We start from the raw sequence: 11,250 nt of genomic DNA, 5'->3' as shown, positions 1-11,250 counted from the left end.
TCAGAACCCCTTTTCTTTTTTAAAACAGTAATAAACTTGCTTCTGTTTAATTCTTCCTCTAGGTTTGGAGGTAAAAGTACTAATGTCTCTCAATCTTTTCTTTCAGTCATACCTAAAAATATTATGTGAAAAGATGGATGTTTTGTGCTACATGAGTGCCCACTTTGAAAAGTATCTGTATCACTTGCATGCACAGAAGATGCACAGAAAAGAATAGACACATTGTGGCTGTAAAAAAAAAAATTAAAAAAAAGGCTGAAGAATATTTTATTTTCTTATTTTTCCCCTGGGCTTCACTGAAAATTCAGTACAAAGCCAGAATGAAAACATACTCTAAATTATTCAGTCAAGCTTATTTTTATCATTTGAAGTCTGAAATGAAAGTTCCAACGTGTTAATATTTTTCTCTAGTTGAGATGGTAAGCTTATTTTTCAAATTAGATTTTTTAAAAAGACAGTAGATCAGAAATCTAGCACTATGTCTCTGATAAAAGAGCTTTTATGAAGAGATGGGCTTAAAGTGTTAAAGCTGTGCAAGTTATCTGAGAATAAAAAAATGGGCTTGAAAATTGTAAAATTATGTATTGCTTGTCACATCTGTTTAGAAAGACCAATCTTCCTGTACCGAAAACTATCATACATTCTGATCAACCTAACTCCATCCCATGAAACTGGCTGTGACTGTTTTCTCACCTTGCCTCCCTCCCTCCTCAGCTGCAGACTCCATTTCTGTCCCAGAAGACCTTAATACAAACTTTTCAGTAGTTTGTGTAAAAAATATAATTGTACATACAATAATAACTACTTTGATAAGACAAGGGGAAATGGTTTAAAACTAAAGGAGGGAAGATTAAGATTCGATGCCAGGGGGAAGTTTTTCACTCACAGAATGGCAATGTGCTGGTACTAGCTGCCCAAAGAGGTTGTAGCTGCTGCATTCCTGGAGGTCTTCAAGGCCAGGTTGGATGGGCTCTGGGCAGCCTGATCTACTTCGTGATTTAGTGGTCAGCAACCCTGCTCATGGCAGGGGTGTTGAAACTAGATGATCTCTGAGGTTTTTTCCAACATAAAGCCATTCTATCGTTCTTAAATCGACTGACAAGCTTCGGTCACACAGTTTTAGCCAAAAGGAAGAATATATTTCCAGCATGCTGTGAATGAGATATTGATTCAAAGTTTCATGATCTCACGGACACCCAAACATAAGAAATCTTTAAAGAGACTCAAATTAAACACCATCACCAAGCTTCATTCCCAGTACTGCTACTAACTGGACTTGACACCAAGTGCAGAAACGTGTGCGAGGCCATTTTAGGAGACTCAGCTGATAATAAGCTCCAAATAAAAGCACTACTGTATGAATGGAACATTGTTTATGCATTAGAACAAGATAAGTATTTTAATAATAGTTCTTTTCAGAAGGGTCTTTTTCTTCATCAAGGGTCTCTGATAGTTTTCGCCAGAGATTAGGTACATGGAGTAATTTATGGGTAGAAGGAGTTCAGCTCTTGTCTGTCCAGCTATCTGCAATACCTCTGAGCCTTGAGTTAAAAACAAGTTGGCCCACAGTGTGACAAGGACATCAGTGGGCTTGTTATGTTGAAAGACTACTGATTTTTGGTGCTGGACAGACAAGAGCTGAGTGACAGATAACTTACGGAGGACAAGTTAGACAATGAGCAATATACATGTTTAGATAGCAATGATTTATGTTTAGCAGGTATCTATATGTTTAGTTGTGTCGGGAGGATTTGTGAACCTGAAGTACTCAGCCGATGAGGAACCAAGGGAGGAAGAGATAAACGTCGGGTGATAGGGCATAAAAGATGTAACGCTGTCTCTGCATGTGCCTCTCTTTGCAGGACGTCCGCCATTGCAATCGCAAATAAAATCTGCCGAGCAGGGCCCGTAAAGCCTTGGATCCGGGTGAGTGCTTGCCTCGGCGCGGTCCCTCAGCCCTCGAGGAGGCAGCGTGGAGCCGAGGGTGGTGCCTGTGAGCGCAGCTCCCCGCCACTGCTCCTCTCCATGGAGCCGAGGTGCTTTCCCCAGAGTGGAGAACTCGCTACAGGTAGGCTGGGGAGGGGTTAAGGGAAGCTAGGCGAGCTCGCGGCCTGAGGAGATGTCCCCGGCCCGCCGCCATTTCGGGGCCGCGGGTGGGCGGTGTGTGCTGGCTGCGGCTGTTGCGGCGTCGAAGGACTACCGTGGCCGGGCATGGCTGCAGGCGAGACTCTGATGATTATTTTTGTTTGTTTGTTTCTTTTTTAATGCAAATAACATTTAAGCACGTTGTATTGTTGCTAAGTTGCCTTCTATGGGTGCAATTTTTTTTTTTATGCTCTTCGGCTTTTAGAAATAAGTTTGCATTGTCTTTTTCATTTTGTGCTTTTTATCAGTGACTAACAGAAGAAATTATTTCCTTTTCTTAATTTGAACGAAGTAGTTCTTGAGTTAAAGTGCAAAATGTTATTTTCTGTGGTCTCAGTTGTGAATGCTTGGCACCTCACATTCTTGGTTTGCTGTCTTTCAGTGCTTCATAAATCATTACTCAAATGCTTCATTGTGATTATAGTTACATTAGTATCTATAATGTAGTAAAGCTTTGGTCTTTTACTGTATGCTTTTCCGTAGGCTTCTAAGAATCTATCTCTGTGTCTCCTCTCAAGAACTTTGCTTACTTCTGGGCCATCTCACCTTTCATTCTTCCAGTATAAGACTTGGATAGGAAAGCCAAGCTGTCTTTTAAGTTATCTGAAGGAGACTTCTCCACTGAGAAGTACTGATGCGGCAGATTTAAGAACTTGTATGAGAATGGAACTACTTGGATAAAACTTGAACAGTGTGGTGGTGTTCTATTCAATATATACGGGAAGAGGAAAGGTGCAAAATAATCTGTGTAATCTTCCAGACTGTTGTTGGTTGTTGTTTTTTTTTAAATCTGCTCTGAAATCCTGTATTTAGGAATGGCTTGTTGAACTTGTTGTGATAGGTAGAACTTGGAGGTACAGCTACTTGTCAGCCTGAGTTTATGATTCAGAGTACAGAATGCCAATTGTGGACTTATATTTAGTGTAACTGAATGTTGTTGGCACATGTGAGCATTTGTAATTGACTAACGGTCTGACTTCCACTTGTAAAGCTGTAATGAAAAGCATATCCTTAATTTCCAAAGCAAGTGAGGTAACATCCAATTGATTTGATTACAGCTGTGTTTTGAGAAGGAAGCATCTGTGCAAATGTAAGAACAGAAAAATGAACACCATTGAGTTACGCTTTAGTTTCTGAAAAGCAGGCTTTGTAGGATAAGTTCCCTTTTGTGACCACTCCTGAAAAATGTGGTATTAGTAACAGTAATGTGTGGCAGATTGACTGGGTAACATTGTGAATGACACAGCAAAAACAAACAAACAAATCTGCTTGAAAAGTAAAACCAGCAAGATGAATTCTCTGCTTGTAGTTAGAATGTATACATAATTTAAAGCAATCAGAAATCTCTTGCTTATGTCACGTTTTCTTACTTGATCTATTCCGATGGGAATACAACAAAAGCAGAATCTTTTTACCTCTTTAAGCCTTCTGTATTTCATACACTGTCCTTGCTATCCATCCTTTGTAATGTTTCTTTAATAATAATGATAGGGTTGAACTTTTGAGTGAATTAGGATACTTCTTTGTAAAATCTGATATGTTTTTTCTCAGAGAAGTGTCGCTACGACAGTATGTTGGGGAGGCAGGGGGAGAGAGAGAGGTTTTAAGAGAACCAACCCTGTCAGCTGATTCTATTCAGAAAGCAAAATGTCAAAACAGCCCAAACCTGCAAAGAACTAAATATGTAGTACAGGTATGGCAGTACTGATATTCTTGTTGCTGAGAAAGTAGTTTTCTTTGGTATCTGAAAATGGGAGTTTGCACATTTTCAAATGGAAGGAAATAAAGTACAACTTCTTCACATGATTTTACTGAACACTAGTGTATAGTAACATTCTGAAGGGCTAAACAGGTTGGTTTATGCACATTTAATTCTGGATGCGCTTGATGCTTCACTTGTCTTACTTAGTACACGTATGCAAAGTTTTCTGTGCGTGAGTGCTACTAAGTGTTCACAAGGCTAGTCTTGATTTCTTTTCCTATGATTTTTGTGTTAACTTCTTCAGAGATATTCAGAAGACCTTCAGAAGGATTACAAACTTATTATAAATACTAATGTTAGCCCTGCATCATTTCCTTGTTTGGTTAGGCACTTTTTTGAAGATCTGAGCTTTAACTGCTTGTGGTGCACTCATCTGTCTGAAGTTTGCTGTTCACGAGATGTGTTTGTGCATCACATCTAGTCATCTGAACTCCCTCTGTAGCCCGGGGAGGGAAACAAGTGTTTCTGGGGCATGACTGACTTAATTACACGGCAGATGTATGAATCATTTCACTTATTGTTGACTTTAGAAATCCCTGTTTCTGCCCATTGATCTTAAAGGAAGTCTAGACAGTTAGGTCAGCTGAAGTCTTCTACTCAGTAGATTTCCGTATTTAAGAGGAGATAAATCCTGGGGGTTATGCTTGCTTATGTACTTAGTGCTAGGCAATGTTTTATAGCTGGTGAATGCTAAGAAGCTCTTTAATTATTTTTTGGGGAATTTATCTGACTTCATTTCAGAGGCCAACATGATTTAAGAATTAAATGGTTTGAAGAAATAAATTTCACAATACATTTTAATTGAGTTTCTTTGTGCTTTTGACATACTTCAATGTGTTTTTTTTTTTTAACATCTTGAGTCCTTTTTTTATAAAAGGAGATTTTGAAAAAGGGTATGCTGGAGGTATTGTTTAGACTAATGGTAATAAAACTGAATGTTTCAGTGAGTATGTACACGTTATGTATCTTTGTTTAAAAGTGACACTGCCAAGCAGCCTTGGTTTAATAAACATTTTACGTATTTTACAATAAAAGCTGCTTAATTGGAACACAAGGCATACTTTAGTTCATCTTGATTATACAGCTGTCCCGTTATCATTATTTATTATATACATAAAAGACAGCATTATGTTAGGCATACTAATTAAATCAAGTTTATTTTATTGTTGCTTAATGTTATAGCCATATGTGTCTGCAGCTCAGCTCAGTTCCGCTAGAGTGCCTGCATCGTTTTGTGACCTATTTTGTGTTCCATTATAACAGGTCAGTAACTTGGTTGCCATCATGTAATGCATGAGATCACGCAGATATGGGTAATTTTCCACCTTTATCTGCAGTGTGTAATTGACAAACCTGTTAAAGTGAAAATTGTGCAGACAAAACTGTTTTTCCTATTATGTTTGTACCATTAATGCCAGACCATACACTTAATTTGGATTATAAACTTTTAAAATATTTATAACGTGATGTTGTGTGGGACTGTTAGATAACTTTCAGCTGCACAGCAGTGATGACAGCAATTTAGTGCTGCCCTCGTAAGTCCTTTAGTTTGTAACCATCTATTTCAAGTATGAGGAGAACAGAGCATTTGATGCCTGGAAGTTAACTGCATTATAGTCTATTTTGTGTCTTACTGCATGAATTCTTGAAGTTTTCAATCTTAGGTGATAATGATCTGAACAAGAAATTGACGTCCTCAAAACAGTAAGGTTTTTGTCAATGGCATTTGAAGTTTCTTCCATTATTAGGTGCGAGTTATGTGTGTGAACTTCAGGTTGATACCAAGGTGTGATGTCCTGTAACAGCAAACAGTTCTTCAAATACTTAATGATTTCAAATAAGTTCAGGTTTTGGTTTTATTTTCAAAGGCCTTACTGCTTTAAATCTCAGTATTTCCCTGTTTCTATAAAGACCACTGAAACTAACCCTCTTCCCTTCTATCATTGTAGTTTCCATGTCTTCAAGGTCAAAAACTTATAGGTAGGATTCAGAAAGATGAATTATTTAAAATTCACCTCGCTTACCCACAAACACTTCCTGAAGGACATCTTAAAAGTTCTAGAGCAGAGGCTTTGCCTGTGTGAACTGATTAGCTAATCCCTCAATGTCTGGGTTATGCAGGCGTTTTCTGTGATAAGAGCCTGATAGAGGAACCCAAAACTGCCTAGGGAACACTTGGTTAATCCCAAAGTCACTGTTTTGGTGGGGCTGTTTTTTTGTTTTACTTCTTCATTTTCTTTTTCTCCTTAGTGAGCAGTCCATTTTGATCTGACAGCTGACTTTTAAGTTTAACCCTTTCTGAGCTAACTGAGGTTCAGGATGGATTTTAGGGAAAGGTTCTTCACCAAGAGACTTCCATAAACCCAATGCACTTTTTGATGTTCTTTAACAATAACGTAAAGTCTTTGGAATTTAGAGTAGTGCTACATATATGAAGTTTCCAACTGAGAATAAAGCGAACTTCAAAGATGATTATCTAAAATAGGTGTTTTTTTCTTATTTTTGGGTATTTCTTTCTGTTTACATGTTGTGGGCAGCCTCAGAAGTGAGGTGAGATCTGCCAGAAAGGTATCTTCCTGTACCAAGTGGTATAATATCAACTGCTGCATCAAATGCAGCTGCAGAAACAGCAAATCACCTGGAGAAAGGTAGTGTTTGTGTCTCAGATTTAGCCTTATTATTTCTGCTTTCTTGCTAATTTTCTTACCTGAGGGAATGGCATGGAGCTGCTTCAGAGGAGGGTCTGGTTGGGGATTAGGCAAAGATTCTTCACCAGAGAGTGTTTGGGCACTGGAACAGACTCCCTGGGGCACAGGCCCAATCTTCAGGAGTTCAAGGAGTATTTGGGCAGTGCTTTCAAACGTAGGATTTGAGAATTTTGGGTGATGCTGTGTGGAGCTCGGAGCTGGACTCAGTGATCCCTTGGGTCCCTTCCAAGTTGGAGTATTCTATGATTATATCTAAGGTCGTCAAAAGATCTTTTACCACTTCTTTGTTCCCCTTTGTCATCTACCGTTGAGCTGTGTAGGGCAGCTCATGACTGCTTGGCTTGAGGTAATCCTAAATAAGTGTATAAACTGGGAGAAGAATCCTTTGAGACTTAAGGGTCCTGGTTGATGAAAAACTTAACGTGAGCTGGCAGTGTGCTCTTGGAGTCCGGAAGACTAATGGTTTCCTGGGTTCCATCAGAAGTAGGGTGGCCAAGAGGGCCAGAGAGGTGATTGTCCCCCTCCACTCTGCCCTTGAGAGGCCCCATCTGGAGTACTGCATCCAGGCCTGGGTCCCCAGTGCAGGAAGATGAGCTTTTGAAGAGGGTGCAGAGGAGGGCCACAACGATGATCCAGGAACGCCTCTCCTGTGAATACAGGCTGAAGGAAGGCTTGTTCAGCCTGAAGAAGGGAAGGCTCACTGTGGCCTTCTGATATTTAAAGGAGTTTATAACCATGTGGGAAAACAACTTCTTGTATGAGTAGATAATGATAGAAGAAGGGGGAATGGTTTTAAACTAAGAAGGGGAGATTTAGATTAGATGTCAAGGGAAAGTTTTTACTGAGTAGTGAGGTGCTGGAACAGATTGCCCAGAGGGGCTGTGGATGCCGTGTCCCTGAAGGTGTTTAAGGCCAGGTGAGATGGGACCCTGGGCATCTGATCTAGTACTTGCTCTAGTGGCTGGCAACCCTGCCTTTGGCTAGGGAGTTGAAACTTGATGATCCTTGGGGAGCCTTCCAACCCAAGCCACTCTACAAATTTATGATTTCTATAATTTCTTTTGTACTTCTTTCAGCATCTGAACGCTTACTCAGTGATCTTCCACAGCTGAGACCTATCTTAGTAGGGTTTGAGAGCGAGAGGGCTGGAGATAGGTTTCCTTCTTTGTGTCAGGAATCTGGAGACACCAGTCCTGTTTGACATCTGTTTTAGCTGATCCCGTCCTCTGACTGCGCTCTGATTGAGGTTTGAGGCTTTGCATAGGAAACCTGTCATCGGTCTGTATGCCTTAGTTAGGGTACTACTTCTGGCTGAGCTGCTGAATGAAAACAGAGCTTTCTAAGTTGTTCTTACTGTAACTTGGGTACCAGATGTGTTACTAGTGAATGATTCTTCTTTCTATTCCTGTTGATATATTTTGACATTAGGAGCTAGGATGACTTCTTTCTGCTCTTGTCTTGTCATGATCTTGTTTTGTAATTTCCAGTCTAAGAAAATTTCTGGTTTAGTTCTTAAGCTTTTTCTACCTAGTCTATAGTGATCATTTCTATGCTGATGTGAACAAAAAATATTATTGATATCACTGTAGCTGCCAATATGCTTTTAGTGGAATGCATTCACAGTTGCTTGTCTTTGGTGTGATACTTCCTGAAAGCAACAGCTTGCCTTGCAATTTTTGCTAATGCACAGTTGGCAAATGTCTAGCAGCATCGTCCAGTGTGTAATTTCCTAGGAGTTTTTTTATACAGTGGTTTGTGAGAGAGCTGCTTTCCTTTTAGGGAGGTGTGGGAAGCCTGAATTGATTTCTGTGATTCCTGCTTTTAGTCCTGGGAACATCTCTTTCTGTGATCATAAATGGAGAACGAGATGGGGATAGAAAGAGCAAAAGAAAAGAGATAAATAAGCTGTTTATTCACTATAAAATCTTCATAAAATTCATTGTTTCTAGAAATACATGTAGGTATATTGTCGTTAACCGTGAATTACTTGGTTTCTAGATTCCAATAGAATTATTTCTCCAAATATTGCTTTTTTTGTCATGTTTCTAAAGAAAATCATCTTTGTTATCAGTACTGTTTTGTGGATTTTTTTAATAGCAACCCTATGAGGGTTTTTTTTGCACAAAAGTAATTCCATTTCCAGAGTAAGAACTGCTACTGTAGAAGTCTGTATAGAAATTTAAAGAGGAAAAAGCCTCTTTAAATCCAGATCTCATTGCTTAATTATGTGTTGTGAGGATTAATGTGGATTGCTGTTAAGTGTTTTGATAACTGAGTTTTAAAGCAAAGCTAGAATTGTTTGTGATTTATTTATTTATTTACTACTCTGACTCACTGGATATTTCAACTACAAGGGCTGAGAACTTGAAATATTCAGAAAGAACTTTCTAATTTCTTGGACTTCTAGTAATGCAGACTTCCTTTCAGTAGTGGATTTTCAGAGGATGTATGGACTTACTGATTTACTTTCATAATGAGGAGGTATGGACCAAGGCATGTGAAGGGCAGGATTGTAAAGCATCAGTGGTCAAACAGCCAACTGATTCTTTGCTATATGAATAGAAATAAGCAGCATGATAGAAAAAAGGTATTGATATTGTTTTTTGTAATGATAAAAAGAGTGTGGATAGTCACAAAGCACTCAAATTAAATACTGTTCCCTACCCTATACCTTCTTGCAGCTTTCTTCAGTGTAATTTGTGGCAACAATGCTTGTACTGACAAAATATATTACAAAGCAGAAAGTTAGTATTGCCTTTTTCTTCTATAAAAGCAGGTGAATCAAAAAGATTTTGCAAAGAGCTCCCCAGAGAACTCAAAATGAGAAAGCAGCAATAGAAATTCATTTGAAAGAAGAATTTCTGTCTGCCTTAATCTATAGCTCTGCTCTGCAGATAAACTTTGTAAGAATGGAGCTTGATGTGTGTGTCAAGTGATACCTGGGTGAAACTTATGTTTAAGACAATGTGAATCTGGGGAGTGTATTTCAAGTTCAAAGGCAAAGATCTTTGATCCTTAAAAGTTACTCCATACTCTTCTTTCTCTGTGATTCTAGGTATTTCATTTTATTCACAGCTTTGATGGTAGCTCAATTACTGGCGTGGTTCTGTGTTTGCAAAATACTTCCTTTGATGTATAAGGCAAAAGAGCCTTACAACAGTTTGTTGTCCCACAGCAGTGTAGATTCTATTTGGGGGAAGTAACTTATGCTTTTTCCATGGAATTCTTAAAAAACTTGTGTGAAATGGATTTCAAAAGGCAGAATTCATGCAAAAATATTGTTTATGTATTGAATGATATAGGTATATAATGGTATAGATAGTGTTGGTTAGTTTCTAAGATCTTGCTTTCTTTAATCATTAATCATTGCACTGCAGCTTTGACTAATAGTTTTTGCTTGGGTAGAGCAGAAATGTAACATATCAAGTGGTGACAATAATTCTGGGCATGGCTCTAGATGGATCTCTAGGAATTCCTATCATCTTATACTTTGTGATCATGCTTCAAGATGTGGCTAGTGTGTATCTGAATGGGTGGCATGCGAGGAATGTACAGGAATTCTTTGTGTGTTTTAGTAGCATTAGGAAGGTGGGAAAAAAAAAAACCTAAAAGGCATCTATTTTTCTAAATGCCTCTGCTGGATAAATAAATACATAATGTTAGGTGACTTACTGTCTAAAGCTGAGGGGGAAATTATCAGTTTAGTGATATCAGATGATCTGGTGAAAGGATGGTATAAAATGCCTCACTGAATTCTGTGCTGTTATTATTTCAGATATTCAACACAATTTATTGTAGTGCTTGATTCGTAGCTTCTTGGATAAAAAGATTTAAAAAATAGGATGATGGAGAATTTTTGTGTTAGGGCTAGGGGAAAACCATAGAAAGGATTTTATTCAGTGAAACTTTCTTTGCTGTTGCAAAGAATCTTACTGGTATGTGAATTTGTGTAAGTTTTATACGTGAACATGTGAATTTCTGTTTTGAATGGAAAGGATTGTCTTTACAGTTCTTGACGGCAAGAATTGAAGAAAAGACACCTTTACTCCAGCCTGAGTCTGCATTTTGTTAGCAGTTATCTCTGAAAAGACCTTTCTGCAAGTGTGAGATATGATGCAGACTTAAAACCGAAGGTACAGCAGTACCAGGTATCCAAAACTGGAAGCTACCAATATCCTCAGGTGTTTGTTTTTATTTTTAGAGAATTGAGACTTTTTTGATACCCTATCAAGAAATCATATGTGTTGGGTCTAAACTATAATCCTGTTCTTCAGCCATAAGGTTATAGTGATTTTTCTTTTATTTTTTTCTTAGGATTTTTAGCATTTTCCCTTCTATTTTAGTTGAAATAACATTGGTATTTAATATGTTGCTAGTATAAGCCTGTTTGAACTGTTTTCTGATTTCCATAGTTGTTACCAAACGCTATGTTTATTGGTGTTAGTACTGAAGCACAGCTCGTATGTTTTATTCTCACATTGTGGACAACTGTTTATGTTTCTTCTGTTGTCCTAGATTGATTTTTTTTTTTTTTATTATGGCAGAAATAAGATAATTGTTCTCACTGTTAAATGGTTTTCATAGCTAAGGAAAGTGTGTGCAACTTGTTTTAATAAAATCATGGTGAAGGTTGGT

General features: G+C 38.2%; 1 protein-coding gene across 2 annotated transcripts in view; it reads left to right on the top strand.

Annotated features, from left to right (window-relative positions):
* Positions 1-536: 536 nt before the first annotated feature.
* Positions 537-11,250, top strand: part of MEI4 (meiotic double-stranded break formation protein 4) — a 75,322-nt gene continuing 64,608 nt past the window's right edge. For both annotated transcript variants that reach the window (XM_031552561.1, XM_031552560.1), the window contains exon 1: positions 537-2,068. In XM_031552561.1, coding sequence (XP_031408421.1) covers positions 2,026-2,068 — 43 coding nt within the window. In that variant the 5' untranslated portion in view covers positions 537-2,025. The remainder of the gene's footprint in view (positions 2,069-11,250) is intronic.

This window comes from Meleagris gallopavo, chromosome 2, assembly GCF_000146605.3.
Source record: "Meleagris gallopavo isolate NT-WF06-2002-E0010 breed Aviagen turkey brand Nicholas breeding stock chromosome 2, Turkey_5.1, whole genome shotgun sequence".
Lineage (NCBI taxonomy): Eukaryota > Metazoa > Chordata > Aves > Galliformes > Phasianidae > Meleagris > Meleagris gallopavo.
This window is presented reverse-complemented; position numbering and strand designations above follow the sequence as displayed.